General features: G+C 39.5%; 2 protein-coding genes across 3 annotated transcripts in view; both read left to right on the plus strand.

Annotated features, from left to right (window-relative positions):
• Window positions 1-4380, plus strand: part of CUL5 (cullin 5) — a 29745-nt gene extending 25365 nt beyond the window's left edge. For both annotated transcript variants that reach the window (XM_033146234.1, XM_033146235.1), the window contains 3 exons: window positions 904-1022; window positions 1829-1952; window positions 3791-4380. In XM_033146234.1, coding sequence (XP_033002125.1) covers window positions 904-1022; window positions 1829-1952; window positions 3791-3985 — 438 coding nt within the window. In that variant the 3' untranslated portion in view covers window positions 3986-4380. The remainder of the gene's footprint in view (window positions 1-903; window positions 1023-1828; window positions 1953-3790) is intronic.
• A 5625-nt stretch (window positions 4381-10005) lies between these two features.
• ACAT1 (acetyl-CoA acetyltransferase 1) lies at window positions 10006-21560 on the plus strand. Its single transcript, XM_033146236.1, has 12 exons — window positions 10006-10101; window positions 11892-11939; window positions 13551-13668; window positions 14376-14471; window positions 15268-15368; window positions 16676-16819; window positions 17453-17603; window positions 18080-18175; window positions 18444-18557; window positions 18893-18957; window positions 20150-20307; window positions 21204-21560. Exons 1-12 carry the CDS (start codon window positions 10066-10068, stop codon window positions 21322-21324), a joined length of 1248 nt encoding a protein of 415 aa, XP_033002127.1. The 5' UTR covers window positions 10006-10065; the 3' UTR covers window positions 21325-21560.
• The last annotated feature ends 356 nt before the right edge of the window (window positions 21561-21916 follow it).

Below are 21916 nucleotides of genomic sequence, written 5' to 3' on the forward strand. Positions count from 1 at the left end.
AATAGTGATGAAAAAGTGGTCAGGTGTGTATTTCATTTGCTGGTAGTTAAACATGATTACAACTTGCCAAGTAATATTGGCTCTGTGCAGCAGTTCGAGATGAACTTTTCTTCAGGACTTTTTTGTATGGTTGGGGGTGGGCAATTTATTATGGATGCTTATGCAATCACTGCTCCAGAAAAAGTTGTCCAGATATACAGACATCACTTACTTTTTACATTCACTCTGACTCTAATTCTCTTTTCTGTGAATTAATTTATTCCCTGTATGTTTCAGTGACAGAAGCAAGCCTTAACCAAAGTCTTGCCACCAGCTAAATAACAAAGCTGGATACAACCCATAAGTTTTTAATAACTCAGTTTGGTGCAAGAGCAACTTTTATAATTTCCTTTTGCTAAGGGTGTTGTCAAAGAATTAGGGACAGCTTTATTCAAAGTATTTGTATGTTTTTTAGCTTTCATTGTTCCATTGTTAACAGTTGCTTAGCTTGCTACAAGAATGTGTATAAGAATTGTTCCGTTTTAGCAGCTAGTTAAAATAAAGCAGGATTTCTCTGGTGTTTGTATCTAGCAAACAGATAGCATGACAAAACACAGTGGAACCTCGAGTTGCGGACGTAATCCGTCCCGGAGGCACGTCTGCAACTCGAAGCATTCGCATCCAGAAGTGCCGCGTGTATGCATGCACGGGGTGCAATTTAGTGCTTCTGTGCATGCACGAGTGGCAAAACCCGGAAGTAACCATTCTGGTACTTCTGGGTTGCTGTGGGACGTAACTTGAAAAGACATAACCTGAAGCGGACGCAACATGAGGTATGACTGTACTGCTGATTTGCCAAAATTTCACCTGAAAGCATATTTTTATGGTCTCTCTCTCTCTCACTCTCACCTTTCTTCTCAACAGTCACTTGTAGCATTTCCAAAGTTGAAACGTCAGGTTTTGTCATATGAACCTCAAGTCAACTCACCCAAAGACTTTACTGAAGGAACCCTCTTCTCAGTGAACCAGGAGTTCAGCTTAATGTAAGATGTAGAATTGATTTATTCCTTAAGTGCTTTGTAGAAGATGAAGGACAATTTTTGGTCCAACAATACTTAGATTTCATTTTGGAGATGGATCATATCAGAGCAAAACATAAAATGGTTGACATTTGTGCTGTTGGTATCAACTATAATTGAGACTGAATGTTTTGGCATTGGCCTATCAGGTTTGAAATGTTCTTAAATCTTATATCCTACCTATAGGCAGCAATTCAAATGTTTTCATTCTTGATGTTTTTCATGATGTACTTGGCAAACATGTTTAACCAAGTCCTTTTCCTAGAGGTCAGAATTTTGTAATAAATACTCTTCATTTTTGCAACTTACAACTAATCTTGCTGATGTGTATATGCATGGGTTGAACGCCTACAAGTGGAGAGATACCTGTATTTATAGCGGTAGAACACAACACTTTGGTTGAGTCCCCAGTGTCCCCAATTAAACACACCTTTTCACCCTTGTTTTTGACACTTGAGATGCACCTTTTTAGGATCCACCATATTTTTGTAAGTTTTAAATTCGTTTTGAATTGTTCTTAACATTGTGTAATGATTGTGTTTTAATATTTGTGTTGTGGTTTAATTGTTGTCACCTGCCCTGGAACCTTAGGGTGAAGGGCAGGTAATTGTAATGATGATAATCCTAATCATAATAAAGGTTGTTGAGCATTAGCACTCAGAAATAGTGTTGCCTGAAATCTTGGAGAGTCTCTTTGGGTTAGGACTAAGCAGTGAAAGCATCTTGCATATCCTATATATTTTGCTTCATCTCATTCTTAATTATTTCAGAAAAAATGCAAAAGTTCAAAAGAGAGGTAAGATAAACCTAATTGGCAGACTTCAATTAACTACAGAGAGAATGCGAGAAGAGGAAAATGAAGGGATAGTCCAGTTAAGAATATTACGGACGCAGGTACGTTAATCCTATATAACCTTCTGGCTTTGATTCAGTTTTCTAACTGTTCAACTGTGATTTATTTATTTTTACACCACTACAGTGATACCTTGGGTTACATACACTTCAGGTTACAGACTCCGCTAACCCAGAAATAACGCTTCAGGTTAAGAACTTTGCTTCAGGATAAGAACAGAAATCGTGCTCTGGCAGTGCAGCGGCAGTGGGAGGTTACATTAGCTAAAGTGGTGCTTCAGGTTAAGAACAGTTTCAGGTTAAGAACGGACCTCTGGAACGAATTAAGTACTTAACCAGAGGTACCACTGTACAAGTATGATATCTGTGTATGCTGTTGAAGTCTGAAGTGCTTCAGTACCCGACAGCTTGTTTTTGCCTTCCTTTACAGTGTATCTAATTAAATGAAGAGTAGATCTGTCACTGTAGGAGGTGGAAATTAATGTTTAACTATCTGACTTTGTGATCAAAAGGGCCCCCCACAATGCAGGCAGGTGGAAATCTGCTTTGCACCAAGCTACACAGGTGCAAAGCATGAATGAGGGGCAACATGAACAGAAGCAAATTTTCTTATTCACAACATAGGAGCAGGGACTGAGTTGCAAAATTGCTGTGGATCTATCATGACTAGGGCTGTGTGTTTTATGTGTTTCCATTGGCACACAAATGGTGATATGGGATGCGGAATTCAGCTACTTTGGTTTTAATAGCAATAAAAAGCAAACGGTATTGTCATTATGCTTGGAAGAGTGTCATCCATGCTTTCTGAAATTTCAAAGTCAGCATTCATACATAAATGTGTCATCAAAACCATGTAACTCTGGTAGTGCCACACGGACACAAAAGGTTGATTTGTAGTGCCACCCTAGCAGAAATCTACGTGTGGTGTGTTCCAGGGCCATGGGAATGTTCACCCACTGCTGCCCAGTGGCAATGTGTGTGCTTTGTTTAATTGATTTCTGTATTCCTTCTGTCCTGTTTGACCATACGTTGGTAGTTTCAAACCCCTGGCTCACATGCAGTAGCATTCATGAGATGTTGATCCCAATGCCCTACAACGTCTAAGAACTTAGCTTTCAGGCTGAATGTCTGAGCCTGCTTAATAATGACAATCTTAGTCCCAAACCTTCTAGCTGAAAATTCATAACTTACATAATCCTCTCCAGTATACATTTACGTAATATGTTAGCTTAGAGAGGCTAAATGTTATTCTCACAAACTGCCCTCTGCCATTACTCATACCCCTGCAGTTTTCAAAAGCAATAGGCTTTTATGATATTAAAATAAAATGGTAGAACCCTGTTTGACTTTCAATTTTACCAGCATAGTTGCAACTTTGTCTTGTGTTAGTACAAAATGTTTTCTTCTCTTGGATGCTGTGACTATGTGTCTAGCAACTCTGAAGGCAATATCTGAAGATCTCTGTTACATTGTTTTGTTGTTTTTATCATTTATGTATATTTGTATACTGCTTAAGAGATTTTTTAAATATTTGCTTAACATTAGGAATGCTTTTAAATATAAACAGATAAAGGTAAACAAATAAATAATTGCTAACTACCTGTATGTTGCTGAAGCAGTCCATGTGAATGCAACTAAGCTGGTAAGTACAGATCTAAAATGAGGGGTGTGTCTTAAGCTAAGTTGGCTGTTGTTGGGAGATATTTCTTTTTCAGTTAGTATAATAGGTAGCTAGCCCTAGTCTTCAAAATTCTGTGATTTACAAAGTGATGCTTGTGAAATTGACTGTCTTCTCTGCCAACCAGTTAAATACATTTGGTTTGTTAGCCTTGTACAATACACACCCAAAGTGCTTTTTCTTACTGTTTTTTCTTGCTTAGGAGGCTATCATCCAAATAATGAAAATGAGGAAGAAAATTACTAATGCTCAGCTTCAGACTGAACTAGTAGAAATATTAAAGAACATGTTCTTGCCACAGAAGAAAATGATAAAAGAGCAGATTGAATGGCTTATAGAACACAAATATATCAGAAGAGATGAATCAGATATCAACACTTTTATATACATGGCATAGCTTGAAGACTCTCTTACTGGAAGATGCCAAGGAAATGTGCATTGGAGGTGGCTTGAGCAGACAACTACAAGAAAATGAACTGTGCTGAGAAAGGACTTGTTTGACTTGCATTACATATTCAAATCCCTGCCTTACCTTACCAGAGGACTTTGTTTTGCCAACCTTTTTTTCAGCTAGCATGATGGCGTTCCCTTCATGTTGCACAGGTTTTTAACAGCATGCTGTTTTTGTGGGGAAACTTTGCATTCATTGAGAGCCCGTTGTGATATTTTTTTAGATTTCAATTGTACCCACCTGGAAGAGAACAGATTTGGGGTTTCTAGATGAACAGTACCTTGCACAAGGAAAATATCTTCAAAACCCATGCACTGAGGGTTGACACATTTTTTTAAAAGCAGCGAGTGGGACTAGATGTAGCACCTCACACTTTGTGTTTTGGATCAACAGCCTCCTTTTGATCCATTTTTATGTACAATATTTGAGCAAGACACAAATAACATCACAGCTGAAGATACATATTTATCTTTGGGCTCAAGCAAAATGCTTCAGTATAACTGAATTTGGATACTGAGACACAAGTGATGTTAAGCAGGATATATCCTGTTTGTCACTTTTCTTTACAAAACTTGGGTAAACATTTGTTTCTTGGACAGATGACTTCATTCCCCTCCTTTTTTAAAATAAGAGGTGTTGCTTTCTCTTGATTATGGCTTCACCCTTAAGAACTGTGTTTCATGGATGGATCTGTTTATGGTGAAACGAAATGAAATATTAAGTGTATCTCTTTGTACATTTAATATAGTATGCTTGCATAAATCTGAATGCATTAAAAATAGCCAGTGCACAACTTATCCAAAATAGGAATTAACATTTTGACAATCCCTATATATTTCTTCCTTGATTATTTATTTGAAAATCTCTAAATGTTACATTTTTTTAACACAATTCTACTCGGGGTGGGGGGTCAACTGTGTGGAATAAGATAATTATTTGACCTCCTAGACCAGCTCCACATATATACCGTATATGCTGACAGATTGTCATAAATCTGACTGTTATACCAAAAAAAAAAAAAAAAAATGCTGCCACCTAGCCTCCATTTGTTTCAGTGATTAGGAGCCCCCACTGATGGAATGTGCTCATTCCTCCTCCCCACCCCTTCCCCTTGATAAAAATCTTCCAGAGACTTAAAGCAATGCACATTAAGGCTAAAGAGTGCTTTACTGAGGGCAAAGGAACTGCCACACCACAGCAGATGCTAGTCATTTTCAGAGTTAACTGCCAAGTCTCCAGCTGCTTTAAAATGTCCATGAAGAGTCGAGCTCCTGCCTCAGCATTAATAGTGTGGGGAAAAAATTACCAACGCCAGTTCAGCTTTTACCATACCCTATTCCTAAATGTTATGCCTGGGGAAAGCAATGTTACAAAGCGGCCTTTAAACTTTTAGCAGTATAGAGCATTTGTCTTTCCTTCTTAAAGTTAGTGATTATGCTTACAGGTTGGAAAGTGAAATAGTAACAGATAGCTGTGTGGGCAGAGTGAAATTGGAAATGGTTGCTGTATTTTACCTATAATGGGGCTCCAAAGTTAGTCTGCCCGAGCACCGACAGAGGTTGGTACTGGCGCCCTTAAGTGAACATAAATAACATACCAGTGTGGGTGGGGAAATGTATGTGCTTTGGGATGGCAGAGACCAACAAACTTGCATGGAAATGCAAAAGTGGCAGATGAAAACAGGCAATGATTTAAAACCTCACTTTCTGCACTTAATGTGTGCATTTTTATTGTGGATCAGAGGATAATATTTTTAAAAAATTAACAGAGTTAACATAAAGTTAACTTCCAACTTAACATAGAATTGTTGAATTTCAGCATCAAAATTTTATGGGCAAGAATTTTTAAAAAAGTTTTACATACTTGACAAGCACTCATGGTTGAAGGCAAAGACAACTAAAATTGATCCCCCAGAAGTCTACATGCTACAGGGTTTCTAAAATTGTATTTGGTTTGGAAGTTGGTTTGGAAATGGGTAGAAAAGGGCAAGTAATTTTTTAAAATATTTGTACATATTTCTTGAATACTTTGATGAGAGTGCTTTTGAATTGTATGCTTCCCATTAATTTGTATTGGAGGCAGTAGGCATGACACATTAACTATAAAACCAGCTTTAAACTTCATATTTAATTTCTTGGTATCATTCAGACACTAGCAGCCCGATTGTCAAAAAATACTCCTTTCACTATTTTTATTCCTAGCAGTGCAAATACTTTAGAACGTTGGAATTAGTGGCTAGGATGTAAATGACCACCATGGACTTCATTTGTGGCTATTCATAAACCCCTCCCACCAGCCCCTTGTTCTCCCTGAAGAGAGTGCAGTACAGTGGCCTGTACTTCAAAAGGAAAATTGCCAAAAAGAGAAAAAGAAACCCTCAGAAAACCCATCCACACGCAGAAGCACTTTAAGGATCACATGAGGCTGTTTGGATCTTGCCAGTGAGAGTCTGTCTTGCTCATTTACATAGCAGCAAAATTCAGAGTGCTCCCTGCATCTCCATCTCTTATGGTTATTTCTTACACAAGGTACCTAAATGTTTCTAGGACCAGGGGAATTACAACGGTCAATGTGCCTATAACTTTGTTCAGTTTTTTTCTTTTTGTGTACATTGGATCAGGATGTCATGCAAAACACTGAATCTGAAAAATCACACCAGCAATTTCCTTACAGCTGCAGAATCACATTTAGCGTTCTCTTGTCAGGACACTTTTCACCAAGATGCCCTTAAGGCTAAAGGTTATCAGGAAGAGAAACAAACTGGTTTAAAAATGTATGCAGAAATAGGAAAACATCCAAATCTAAGAATGAATTGAATCATCAGTCATTGCAATATGGCAACATGGCACTTTTAAAGCTTGATTTTTAGCTTTGGATATTTTTCTCCAAAGACCTAGCATAAAGAGGTGCTGCTTCTGAAAAATGTATGTTGCCACAAGCACTGCCATTGTGGTTTGTATTGAGTAATACTCTAGATGTGAAAAATAATGTAGGTTGCATTGATTTTAAACATAGTTGTTAAAAAAAAAACTTTTGTCACAACATATGAGGTTCATACTTAATTTTGAAGTCTTCCATTTTCCCCCTTTATCCTACTGGTGTCCCTTGTTTTCTACCTATTCATTTGTTTAAACCTATTGTTGGAGCATAGTGTAGTTTAACTTAAGTTTGAGTGGTGGCTTCCCCCTTTTTTGGGGGGGGAAAAGTAACATGGCCCAGGTAGTTGAATACTTTGGATTTATTTGCATTACAGTATCCGTTGTAAAAGGTACAAATTTTAAAAATGCAGCTGAGAGAAATATTTGATAGCTTCATGGAAAGATTTGGTATCTTAAGCGCAAAACTATTTTCTATTTTCATGGAACTGGCTGGGATCCTATCTTTGTAAATTCAAGGTCATATTTGTGAAATAAAACAATACATGAGAGCTTTCCTGTTTTAATAGACTATATGTAGCCTGGAGTGCAGCGCAAACATGAGTTTCCTAGGTTGTAATATCCATCTACATACGGTTATTTACAGTTTTGAATGTGTGCCACTACATACTGAAATAATGCTGTACAATTTTGACTGGTAGCAGTTTCTTCTTGTATGGCAGTCCAGCTGAACTATTTTGATGTACTGCTTAATTTTTGGATTTTATTTTTTAAGTTGTATAATTTATTTTCTTGCAAAATAAAAATGTAATATAAAATATAAAAAACCACAAAATATTTTTGGTGTTATTTTAAGAATATTTTGAAAGTGGGAATTCAGCACAGTCCATTAGGGTTCCTAGACTACATCAGTTGTTTTGAAATCCAAGACCCAAGCTAGTCCTAGGTATGAATAAGTGTTTTCATCAGCATTTAACACCACATAGGTTCCAAGGGACCTGTCTGAGCATTGTTACAGGGATATGCATTTGTATTGGCTATATGCATGGCATGTACAACTGCCTTGCCCAGACAGCAGTCCAGCAATATAATCTGATCCAAATCCACAGCACCTAATTATCAGTTCTTTCTATGTAACAGAAGTTTACTATCTTTTTAGTACAAGCTCTCTATGTAAACCTTATAGTAGTGCAAAGTAATTGAAATTTTAAACTAGAAGATTTGGATTGCAAGTTGCTTTTAAAAAGGTAGGCTAGAAATAAATAATTTCCCGCCGCTATTTAGTGCTGCTTACTCAATTTATGTCGCTTTGGTACTTGGTTATATTGCCATCAGTCAGTCCCATGGACAGTTTGGATTTGTAATTGCTGATCTGGTGACACTCAGTGACATTTTATTATTTTTTCAGAAATTTGAGCAGTACAGCACTTGTAGACTGAACACTTAACATGAAAGTTCTCAACTTTAAGAGATGAAAGAGATGAAAGAAATTCCAGCTGTAGTTGAGGCACTTGGAGGCAGTAGTCTACCAAGACATGGAAGACTGATGTATGGCTTATCCTTTAAGCAATTTATTTTAACAAGTAGCTTTTTGGATCACAGCCATTTTTTACATGATGATGCATATACGACACACAAGTGCTTTTATAAAGGGATTTACTATGCATGAAGTGTCCGTTAGCTGTTTTTCATCCTGTTCCATTATGAAATTCTTGGAAGTTTGCTAAAATAACATTTACATAGCTCCACACCTGTCATATAAAAAGAGTTTACAAAAACTTCGGTTTTATTGCCTAATCTTCTTTTACAACCTGTACTACTACTCATTGGAGTCCACAGTGTAATCTTCTAAATTACTGTTATCAGTCGATAACATTTGATCATTTCAGTGTTTTTTAAAACAAAGCTGGTTCTGACACTCCTGAAAAACTTTTTTCAAAACAAAACAAAAGAGGAATTCGATGGTATCCAAGGCAGTGTGAGATATGTGCGTTTGACTTAATGAGATTTAACTCCCAAATAAGTATGCCTAAAACTCCACGAGGCATCAGAGTATGCTTGTATACTGATAAGGCTGAAAGTCACTTTACTGTCCAGATTAGACCTTTCTTAGGCCAAAAAAAGGTCACAAAATACTGTGCAAGCTTGCATGTTCCCCAGAACTCTTCACCAAACTAAGCAATAAAAGGAACTTTATTGCCAGTTCATGTTTGGTTTGTGCACTTTTGTGTAAATTGTTTTTCTTGTTTGGTGCCTCTTGTGTGTGTGTTTAGTGCGTGTTGTGCTGAGAACTGAGAACTTGTTTTGCCATTGCACATTTGTGGTAGTTGGGAGCAATAGTGAATGTTCCCTCTTCAAACGAGGTAGCTCAGTCGGTGGGGCACAAGACTCCTAATTTCAGGGTTGTGAGTTTGAGCCCCACGTTGGCCAAAAGATTCCTGTGTTGCAGGGAGTTGGACTAGATGACCCTTGTGGTCCCTTCCAATTCTACTACAGTATTGCACAATTCCATCCCAACCTAAACTGTCTACATCCCTGCCTACTGTGTGCACACTATACTGTTCAAAGCACATTCAAAGCACATTCGTTCCCTCAAAGAATTCTGGGCACTGCAGTTTACTCTTCCCAGAGCTACACTGCCCAGCGCCCTTAAGAAACTACAGTGCCCAGAATTCTCTGAGGGAAGGGAATGTCCTTCAAGCGGTTCACTTTGATGTTGGGAATTGCGAAGCCCCTCCCTCTCAACCAAGGATAGAGCGTCTCTTCCTTGCCCTTTCCCCAACCTCTACTCCTGTCCAATGAGCGCCGCTTATTAATGCCCACGCCCCCTCCCTCTCCAATAGCATTGCTCTTTAATAGCCACGCCCTCTCCTCTTCAGGCGCCAATAGGATTTCTCCCAACTTGATGCGCCCTCCCCTCCTCAGACCGGAGGCACAGACTCGAGCACAGGGGTTAGGGTGAGGATTAAAAGGCGGGTCCGACCTTGGGCTCCTATTGGCTAGATCAAGGGGTGGGTGGGCCAGACTGGGCGTGCTCTTCTGAAGGTGACGGCGGTGGCTCTCGCGCTGTCTTAGAGTTCCGTTGCTGAGGCAGCTGAAGGGGTTCTGAGGGCCGCTGCTGGTGCTGCGGAGGCCGGCGAGAGTGCGAAAATGTTGGTCGGGAGGCAGGTGCCGAAGACCCTTCGGGTGAGGAGGGGAAAAAAGAGGCCAGTCCGGGAGCGGGCGGGTTTGGTTATGGAGGTCCCGTTTTCCCCTGACGGACGACCCGGCCGCCTTCCTTTGTCCTCCGCGCTTCCCCTCAGGGATGGCTGAGCCCACCTGAGGCGCAGCGGGCTAAGCGGCGAGCCCCGCCCCCCTCCGCCCTTCCCTGCGTCAGCGCCGCGCGCCTTTTAGGCCGGGCCTGCGCGCATGCGCCTGGACGAGCCCACTTGAGGTGCCTGAGTCTTGCTTGGCTGGACCAAGCCGAGGAGACCCGTGTTCGTGCGCTCTCCTGTATTTTTTTTCTTTCTTAATAAATCCTTCCTGAGAATGCGAAACACTAATCTTCTTGTTGTTTTGGCCTCGCCCGAGTTTTGCTGCCCTTGGTTTTTTTAAATGTTTTCTAAGGATGTCTCTCTTTGCATAATATTCCAAAGGTGATGTCTTCCCCCATACTGAAGTAGTGTAGTCCCAAACTCTTGCTACCTTTGAATTCTGACATACAGAGAGAGTTTAGTGGGGATCAAGTTGCTGCAAGGTCACATCACTTCCTGTCCCCCACTTCCCCCATGACTGCCTGCTTTAAACTTTTAATGTTGTTAACTGTTGCATTTTAAAAAAAAGAAATAAAAAATTGGGTTTTTTCTGTGATGGCATTGGCACTTAGGGTAATAGACATTTGCCAGGGCCCACTCCAGTCCTTGCACAAGCAGACTCTGCAAGTTCCCTTGTGGGAGGTGGAAGCTAATGACTGCAGCAGCATCATTGTCCGGGGGCTCAAGTGACTACAGGTGCAGGAGATGGGGGGGCCCACAGAAGACAGCCTGCCCAACGCCCCCAATAATTTGAAGCTAGACCTGCAGCTTGCATGCTACTGTATCTGTATCTTGCTCTGTGGTTCCCCTCTTAAAGGTAAAGGAGCTTTCTGCAGCAGAGACAGCCCAATATACTTTGTTGCTTGAGGCAGAAAAGCCAGTCAGCAGATCTGCTTTCCTCTTTCTGCAAATGAACATGAGGAGGTATGGTCCATCAGAAGCTCTCCTGTGTAAGGGGTCATCCTGGTGGAGTTTGCCTTTTTTGGATAAAATCTGCCCTCCGTTCTGCTGTCCTCAATGATGCTCAAAATCTGCTGCTATGGTGGTTGTCTCATGGTGTTTATGCATCTATTATCATTCATAAGATATGTTTGTATCAAGGAGCAATTGCCCCTTTTAAAACAGCACTCCTCTGGAGTGCTGCTAAAAAGAATAAACCTGGATCCTCATCTTTATATACCGGTACTACTGCTTACTGTGGCAAAAGTTATCTAAATAGAGAGGCTAAAATAGAGATTAAAAACTGCTCAGTGTGTCTGTCAGAGTTTGTTAACCTTAATGGGCTAAAGGTTACAGGATCAAAAGGGTAAATTACCAAATAACATAGCTCAGCAGCACTGACTTATTTTGCAATAGGATTGTACAATATTGCAATATTGTTTAACTGACTGTTATTTTAAGCATCAGGATTTTTGTAAAGGTATATTGCCTGAAAATTCTTTGCAAAGTTATGACAGTTGTTACCCTTTTCTGCCTATTCACTTCTGGAAGTATTTCAAAGAGTAGCAAATGATGATGATGATGATGATGATAAGAAGAATTCTAAAGCTTCAAAGTATTAAGAAAAACAATCAAGTGTATTTAAGTAGCTTGTTTAAAATATGTTAAATGGAAAAACACAATATTTTTGACTCAGTAAACCAGATGTTTTTGTACTTACTTAAAAATAAATTCTTTTTTCAGATGTTAACTTATGCAAGCAGAGGCTACTCATCACAACGTGGCTTAAATGTAAGTATCAATTATAACAGGACTTCAGGTATTTGCTATGGCAATACCATACTTTGGCCAGCTGTACAAGACTATGTTTTTTCAAAAAGCAAGTTGAGATATATTAAGTGGATTAAGGGCTAGACTAGGTGTGATGCCAAACATATCACTTCCTGATGTACCTTTGGTTTTAAATTGCAAATGAAACATATTAGGGGTGGGGGGATTTTTGCCAGGACTATGGTGTGCAGGGTTTTCTAACTCGTCCCTCATCTGCTGTGGTCCTGACAAAAGATGCCTTGCCCACACAGATGCATTTTCATTTTAGGAGGAACTATTGGTACCAATGTAAGCTTTCCTGATGGGGCTGATAGTGGCCAAGGGAGGGGAATTTTCACTCGGACCACAGCCTAGGGCAGAGTTTTCCAAACTTCATATTGGTGACACACTTTTGGACATGCATCATTTCACAACACAATAATTCAGTTTTACTAGCAAACCAGAGGTTAAACTAACCCCTTTCCAGCATTTGCGCAACACACCTACATACTGCAGCTGACACACAAACGTGTCTCTGGCCTAGGGGCTAAGGGTTAAATCTGATTTGCTGCACACCATAGCCTGTCAAAACACTCTACCATTCTTCACTTCTATTAGCAATTAAAAAGTAGTACATTCAGCATCCTATCTAGTCTGGCCCTAAGAATGATACATGTCTATCTAAGTGCATACTTGAAAAGGTTACCTTGCTGCATGCATCTGATAAAATGGGTTCCTATCCAAAAAGTTGTTGTCAGTGTGTGCCATAATAAATAGACTCTAGGATGCCATAGAATTTTGTTGTCTCACTGCTGCAAATAACTTGTGTTCTCTTTTGAAATAGTCTAAGTAGAATGCCTATAATTTGGCCTACATGGGTTGTTACAAAACCTTCAATGTAGTTGCCCCCTCTCTCAATGTTTTCCAGTCACTAGATAATATTTAGGGAAGCTTTTAATGTTTGATGGATTATTGTATTTTAATATTTTGTTGGAAGCCGCCCAGAGTGGCTGGGGAAACCCAGCCAGATGGGCGGGGTATAAATAATAAATTATTATTATTATTACTATTATTAATATTATCATGCTGTCTAATCCACACTCACTCCCTGGCAAAAAAGAATAAGTAGGAAGTTAGACCATCTGTGTTTTGTTTCCTTTAATTATCAGCAGTTGTACAGCCATCTTGCTAAGATATAACAGCATATTATCTTTGAATAAACCAATTAACTTATTTATTTATTTATTATTACATTTATATCCTAGCTTTCCTCCAAGGAGTTCAAGGTGTTTCCTCTGTCAATTTCATCCTTGCAATAACCCTGTGGAGTAGGTTAGGCTGAGAGACTGTGACTGGCCCAAGTTCACCCATCAAGTTTCATGGTTAAGGGGACTAGAACCCTGGTCTCCCAGGTCCTAGTCTGATACTGTAACCACTACACAACCCATCATACAGGAATAACCAGATGTTTCTGGAGCATACACTTACTTTGATAACCGCTAAGTCTCATCTTACTAATTAAAACAGAACTTAAGACTTGAGAATATACCTTTCTGTGGCTGTCATAATCGTTGCAATGGTTTTGTTTGTTAGGAAGTAGTAATTGTAAGTGCTGTCCGGACACCCATTGGCTCTTTCCAAGGATCCCTTTCATCACAGCCAGCCACTAAACTTGGTTCCATTGCAATTAAAGGCGCAATTGAAAGAGCAGGTAAGTCCGGACTCTGTTCAGAAGGCTGTGTGGAACAGAGTGGGATGGGGATGGATTGTTTGGAAAATATTTGATCCAGGTTAAATAGCAGCCAATGTTTGTTGTAATCATCCCTTGTCACTTTGCTATTATGCTGGGACAAGTTAGCCAGTGAGTATTCATGCTGTTTTTAAAGAAATCAATTATGCATGTGGCCAAGGTGTGTCTGTAAAGTATGTTATCTTTTTAAAGCATGTCACACTCAGTCTGCTTTTGAGCAATTATTAGTCCTCCATTGTCATTACTCTGCTATCCTCTCCCCTGGTTGATTCTCAGTTCTGACATACTTCAAGGATGATTTATTGCAGACCTGTCCCATCAGTTTTGGCCATTTGCATTCAAGTGAGTAACCCAGGGACTAAAGCAATGATGACCAAATTTGTACAGCAAACATTGTGCTAAACTTGCAAAAAAGTACCTATGCTGTGCCACTTCACAAGTGGTTTTACGTAGAGGTTCTGAGCTAAAAGCAGGGAGAGATGCAATCTAGATGAGCTATTTAAGGACTTAACTTTGCTACTCAGTTTTTTTCCATAAACAAAAGCTAAGTGGCAGCTTCAGCATCTATTTCATTCTTCTTACCCAGATGTGGTTTCTTTTCTCTCTCATTCTATGAGCATATTATCGCTTTCTGCTTGGAAAATGGCTTCTCTGATTTTTGCCATTAGGTATCCCTGCACAAGAAGTGAAAGAAGTCTACATGGGCAATGTTATTCAGGCTGGACAAGGACAAGCTCCTGCAAGACAAGCAACCCTTGGTGCAGGTACTAAAACTGTTTTATGGCTCATGACTTCTTAGGGCACAAGTCGTAAATCCAACAATGCATGGGTAGATTTCCTTTCATGCAGTGGGACTTCTTCTCCCCACACCCGCGGCTCCCTCGGAGCCCCCTGAATCAGCTCCAGTGGGTCTCCCAAACCTATAGAGTAAATTCTGAGGGTGTGCAGGGAGCTACAGTGGGGGAGAAGGTGAAGCCTTTTTCACTAGCACAGAGATGACATTGGATATAACCCTCAATGAGTAAGATTCACCGCTAAATTTTAAAACACAGGTAAATAACTGAGCAGTATGGTTCACATAATACTCAACAAATTAATCTGAGCTTGAATTTTAATCTGAATTGGCCTTCTGTTTTCTTCAAACTGCCATAATTAGAACTGGAACATTTTTTAAATTACCCTTTCCTCTTTTTCTCCTTCTGTACTTTCACTTCAGCCTAGTGGGGTTTCCTTAGCATATATGGTGGTGGGGAGGTAATATGTTGCCTAATAACATGTTGCTAGTTTTCTGATGTGGTGAAGTCAAAGGGTTGAATCCCAAAGATAAAATGTTATCAATGGAAGGGCCTACCGGAGATGTCAGGAATGGTATTTCATCTTTATAGAAATAAGACTAGTATGAGAGGACACTACTGGTCTGAAAAACACATGGTATCAGGAAAGTCAGTGGGATTCTTTGGCATGAGTTCCTTTTTAATTGATTAAAGCAACTTGATATATTCCATATATGCATTTGGCTGACAATTCTTAGAAGTTTATTTTTATCTTAATTTGGCTCAGGTTTACCAGTTTCTACTCCTTGCACGACTGTCAACAAAGTTTGTGCCTCTGGAATGAAATCTATTATGATGGCAGCGCAGAGTCTGGCATGTGGGAGCCAGGTAGGAGAGTCAGTATATTCAGAAGACTTGTAAATACGTGGAAATGTATACAGTGGTACCTCGGGTTAAGTACGCTTCAGGTTAAGAACTCCGCTTAAGAGCAGAAATTGTGCTCTGGCGGCGCAGCGGCAGCAGGAGGTCTCATTAGCTAAAGTGGTGCTTCAGGTTAAGTACGCTTCAGGTTAAGAACGTACCTCTGGAACGAATTAAGTACTTAACCTGAGGTACCACTGTAATCTCTTAAATAGGCCAGTAGCAACTGTTTATAAGAGCAAATTTGCTGGAATCCTTCTGTGTGCCTCTGAGAGCTTCTGCTCTTGCAAGATCTTCTTCCTTTAAAAAGGAGGTGTGCCAGAGAGATTTCTTGCCAACTGTACCAACCCACACTGCTTTGATTATTGTGCTGGTACGGTTTCAGTATCTGACTTGTCTATGTTATTTCCTGTAACTTTCCAACAGTTTGACTTCACCCCCGAAGGCACACTCTTCCATTCTCTCCCAATACAGATGGGGGCCAACCAAACTATCAACATTTTATATTGAATCTACACAATATTTTTTTGGGACATCAAAAGGATATGCAACATGAAGATTGGCATAATCAGTGGGAGGAGAATTAATAACTGTGTGTGACTAGCTGAGAATTTTTATAAATTATTTCATTTATTTAATAAAATTTATACACTGCTTGATTTTGTGTGTGTGTGTATATATAACTCTCAAAGGAAAGGAGACTCCATGGCCCTCCAGATTATGTCTGATTAAAATTCCCATTAGCCCAGGCAGCATGGCCAGTTATCAGGAATTATGGGAGTTGTAGTCCAACAATATATGAAGGGCTACAGGTTTCCCATTCCTGTGTTTGTTATTGTGTATTTACCATTTTGATTGTATGATGAATTGCATTGCAACTTTTTGCCTAATGGGAGACTCAATACATCATTTAGATCTGAGCCAAGCAATTCAAAGGTGTGGGAGGGAAAGTGAAAAATGAAGGAACCACCATAGCCTTGCTGGGCTTGCACTGGCAGGGTGGAAGGTGGGCTGCTGGTGAAGTTTTTCAGGGTTTTTATTTTACTTGCAGAGGTCATAGTGGGCAGGAAAATCAGTATGGCAACTCTGGGGCTGGCATATGTCCCCCTTATTTTGGGGGGTGGGGCATTCTGGGAGAATGGAGATTCTGTTGACAGAGGGGGAAATCTGCTGTATCCTAGGCCTTCCCAGGGACAATAGTATTGCACTCTTTAGTATTTTGTTTTCATCCGCCTTCTAAGTCAGAAAAAGCTGTATATAATTTGTTGAAACAGGATGTGATGGTAGCTGGTGGAATGGAGAGCATGTCTAATGTACCCTACACAATGGTCAGAGGAGCAACGCCTTATGGAGGAGTAAAGCTTGAAGACTTGATTGTAAAAGATGGCCTGACAGATGTTTACAACAAAATTCACATGGTAAATACAGCTTTTAATGTCTTGCAAGTTTCATGGCAGCCTATTTTTGTTGTTCTGTTTTTTTTTTTAAAGGTTCTCTTGGCAAATAGGATGTTCAGATACTTTCCTGATCAAAAGCCTACATTTGTTGAGTTTAGGAGCTGAACATAAGAGCCCCCCCCCCCGAATGTAATGGCCAATCCAGGAGATCTTTTATTTGTTTAAACACCATCTGTCTCTGGATATTGAACTTATGGATATGCAAATAAAAAATAAAAATAATAGTCTCCACCTAATCTATAAGATATCTGCAAATAAGAAAGGAAAGGAACTGTAAACAGTCTGTGTGTGCAGTTGCACAATATTAGGGTTTCATTTATAGAATTTTCTGGCGAAATGTCCTGGAAAATCCAGCCGTATGGCAGCCCATGCTGACAATGTTAACAAGCCATTTCCCCCCAGAAATGGCTCTGGAACGTCCAATTTATTTTTGCTCAACAACCTTGGGTAAAACTAAAAAAAAGCTCAAATAGGTGAAACTCACTTGAGTCCATTAAACTCAAAAGGGGGGATTTTGGCGATAGCACAGCTGATCTACACAAACCTGTCCAGTTTTTAAAATGACTTTCAGTGATTTCCTGTCTGCCTCCCCAGGGTAATTGCGCAGAGAATACTGCAAAGAAGTTTACTATATCACGGGAAGATCAAGATGCCTATGCCATAAAATCTTACACCAAAAGCAAGGAAGGTTGGGAGTCGGGAGTTTTTGCAAAGGAAATTGTCCCAGTTACTATTTCTCAGAAAGGTGGTATAATTTCATATATAATACCTCCCCACCTTGTGTTTTATGATAAACTATGTACTGAAATGGTATAAAATGTTGTATGCTTTCTGGCAAACGTAACTTGTCTATGAAATGAAGACTGAACATATTTAACTTTGTTTCTTTTTGCTGAAATAGAGACCATTTCTGTTTACAGCCCTACCCCCATATTAAGGTTTTTGTGTTTTTTGACCTTCCAAGCTGAGGTTTGAGTTTTATTTGTGTCCCTCTACTCCCCAAAAAAGCTCTGTGGCTGCCTGGGAAGTCTAGATGCCTCCCCCCCCCCCCGTTTCACAGGAGGCTTAGGGCAGTGATGGAGCAAGAAATGAGACAATGATTTGAAGCATGCTTAACTGCAGCCTTTGCATGTTCTGCTGTTCCTTGTGAAATTAGGGAGTGCCAGCTGTCCAGCTACAAAGAAGTCTGAAATTGTTTGACTAAATAAAGTCTTATTTTAGGGAAACCAGACACAGAGATTAAAGAAGACGAGGAGTACAAGCGTGTTGATTTCAGTAAAGTTCCAAAACTGAGGGCCGTTTTTCAGAAAGAAAACGGTAAGCTCGGAAAAAGTGATGCCTGGTTTTTAATGTAGTAAAAGCTCCTTTCAGCTCTTGGTGGCCAGATTGCATTTTTTATTTAAACATACCTGCATTTCCTTCAGTGAAATGGTTTATATGGATGTGTGTTTTGATATAATGCCAGCCTTGTTGAATTTGAATTGCTGTATGTTGTGTGGCCAGTGTTTTGAATAAGGATTGGGGCAGACTGGAATTTAGGATGCTACTGAGGAATGCACTATATTCACATTGCCACCTCTTTCAGGAACAGTAACTGCTGCCAATGCCAGTACACTGAATGATGGCGCAGCTGCATTAGTACTGATGACTTCAGAAGCAGCCCAAAGGCTGAATGCTAAACCATTGGCTAAAATAGTAGGTAAGAATCTTGACTTTCTAGTGAAATGTTGGGAAATGCTTGATCCTGGCAGATAATGGGTTAGACTGACTTTGTTTTACTTTGCCTTTTATCAGTGTGTTAGGTTGAAAGGACTGCTTTTTGACTGAATGGTGGTCAGTCAAACTTGAGAGAATTTAGGGGCCTTTGGGATGTCTCAGCTGTTCCTCTAACACTGCCATGCTTACATCTTTTAAAAGCAATAATATCCAGAATTTTGCCAGAGTGGCTGTAAGCATCTATTGCAGGTACTCTAAATGCTGCTTCTATGCATACCAATGATGTTTCCTTTCTGCTTCACATTTGCTCTTTTGCAGGTTTTGCAGATGCTGCTGTTGATCCTATTGACTTTCCAATTGCACCAGCACATGCAGTTCCTAAGGTAATCATTTTATAGCATTCCCCTACCTTCAAATTAAAATCTTCCTCAAGGCAGGCTCTCTCATAGTTATCACAGTACGTCAAACAGTACAGGTGAAACTCAAAAAATTAGAATTTCGTGGAAAGGTTCATTTCTTTCAGTAATTCAACTTAAAAGGTGAAACTAATATATGAGATAGACTCAGGACATGCAAAGCGAGATATGTCAAGCCTTTATTTGTTATAATTGTGATGATTATGGCGTACAGCTGATGAGAACCCCAAATTAACAATTTCAACTTTGGGGTTTTCATCAGCTGTATGCCATAATCATCACAATTATAACAAACAAAGGCTTGACATATCTCGCTTTGCATGTCATGAGTATCTCATATATTAAATTGCAGTAGCTAATGAAAACAATTGCTTACATAAATGGACTTTTCTAATTTTTCGAGTTTCACCTGTAATACTTATACTTCAGAAGCATTCAGAATATTGGATAAGACTTAATGCCAATCAAACATGGAAGGTTTCTTAGAAAGCTTCTGCCAAAACCATAATGCAACTTGCCTCTGAATCTTCTCACTAGGTTTTTTTCTCCTGTTGGCCTTTGTATTCTTATTTTCCTTTTCGGTGTTCACTACCTACTGATAACAAAGTGGTTTTTAAAAAATTGTCCTGAAAAGCAAAATATATTTATTTGAGTAAAACGTAAATGTTAGATGACATTTCTCAGCAGCACTGTAAGTAATTTAAGTGGACAATTAAATACGTGTTACTCCAGTTGCTTTACTGCTCGAAATCTACATCTCACTCTCTTATGTTAATGCTGTTATTTTAGCATTGTGAAACACTGACCTAATTACAGTTCTTAATATTGAATTCTGAAGTATCTCAGACCTTAGATTTGATCAGAAACTGGTACACATGGATTTCGTAATACAGGGACTGGGTTTATTCTTTTCTAGAGAAAGTATTTGCTTGAATCCTGACTGACTGCTGTAGGCGGTGGTAATTGTTAATTATTATTTTTTAACCTGACTTGTGGCTTCCAGTCAGTTGAATGTTTATCTTTATGGTTGGATGTCTCTTGAACTACAGTCCCAATTGTGCCAGTGACCCATTTTATATCTCAATTAAAACAGAAGGGCAAGAACCCTCAGACCCTGTTGGTGATAAATATTACCTTTTATCTATGTGTCTCTTTCCAGATACTTAATCAGACAGGTCTAAAAAAGAAAGATATTAAAATGTGGGAAATTAATGAAGCGTTCAGTGTTGTTGTCCTAGCCAACATTAAAATGCTAGATGTTGATCCTCAAAAGGTGAACATTCATGGAGGAGCAGTCTCTTTGGGACATCCTATTGGGTAAGTGAAGTACTGTAATACATTTGTTTGCACAATAAAAAGAAATTTGTATCTGACCCTCCCCTCCACAGCAAAGGCAAATACTTAGTTATTATAGCTTTGGTAACAGTAGTTAAATGTAAGAAGGCAGAAAGCATTCCTAAGTTCTGATGTATAAATTTACGTAAGTAAATGCCCCTTGAAACAGCATTTGACATGGTGCATTTTAAGTGTTTGCTCTTGGTACTTTTAAAAATGCCTACTCTTATTTAAACGAAAATTATTAATAGTTTGCAATATTTGAAGTACCCTTCTTCATAATCCACTAGGAAATAAAGATTGTGTAATGGTGCAGAGGAAGCATTAGACCTGTAAAAATCCAACTTCAAAACCATCAACACACTCATTAATGTCTATTGTGTTTGGTAGTGTCTTAATCAATTGATGCAGTAGACACAATAGATTGGAAAATCTCAGCCATGATAACATGCCTCTGAGTCTTGGGACCACAGATCAGTGCATCTAGTTTGGGAACAGGGCGGCTGGGAAAGACCTAAGACAGTGAAGAGTTGTTGCTAAGCTGGCCAGTTCTGCATTAGACAGATTTATTTTGGATACTTCTTCCCTATTGATTCCATTCCCACATCTCTTGCCTCTCTTCCCCCTTGGCATAGTTCCATCCTAACTCATCCTCCAGGATGCTCAGTGGTGCATGGCTGTCATAGATTAGCACATGTGTGAGACAGGACTGTCACAAACTACTTACCTCTAGTGCTACTCTTATGCTTCAGCTAGATATTTAGCACTATGCTGATTTTAAGGCACAGGCTGAAAAAGCTGATTTATGAGGTTAAGCGCTAACCTTTTCACCAATCTATACAACTCAAAACTTAACTAGGGTGCTTTTTCTGTTTTAGGATGTCTGGAGCAAGAATTGTTGTTCACATGGCTCATGCATTGAAGCAAGGAGAGTATGGCCTTGCTGGAATCTGTAATGGAGGTGGCGGTGCATCTGCAATACTAATCCAGAAACTGTAGACTCTGATGTCAAGCCTTAAGGCTCAACTGTCAAATGGCTGTTACAACTATTTATGGAATTGCAGCGCAGACTCTCCTAAAAAGCTCAATCTATCATTGTTTTTTTTAAAAAAAAAACACACACAACTTTTTTTTTTAACTATACCTCCAGTGCAAGTGGTTTTTTTATACCATAGGGACTATAAAATGTGGGTTAAACTTCAATCAAAGACAATAAAGACTAAGTATAGTGGCTGGCTACTGTGGAAGTTTCATTATGTTTTATAAAAAAAAATTAAAATGGCTGTCACAAATCCCTGCTCAGTTACATTGGCATTCAGTCTATTTCCCCGTACCCTAAGGAACGTACAGTCCTCCAAGTCATCAAAGAAGTTTTTGTGTCTTTTGGCTTGGATAAGACAGTGCCTGCACAGCCCTTGTCCAAGCCCCTCCTTTACCTGCCCCCTACCATATATATTGTCAGGTGGATATAGTCTAGCAGCTGTAGCTATGCCCATCGGCTGAAAGTTACTTACCCCTGCTACAGTATGCTATCTCTCTGGTGTGGTTTCTCCCAGCATAGCACTAATATGAATTGACAGAGGGCTCTTAA

This window comes from Lacerta agilis, chromosome 4 (genome assembly GCF_009819535.1).
Source record: "Lacerta agilis isolate rLacAgi1 chromosome 4, rLacAgi1.pri, whole genome shotgun sequence".
Lineage (NCBI taxonomy): Eukaryota > Metazoa > Chordata > Lepidosauria > Squamata > Lacertidae > Lacerta > Lacerta agilis.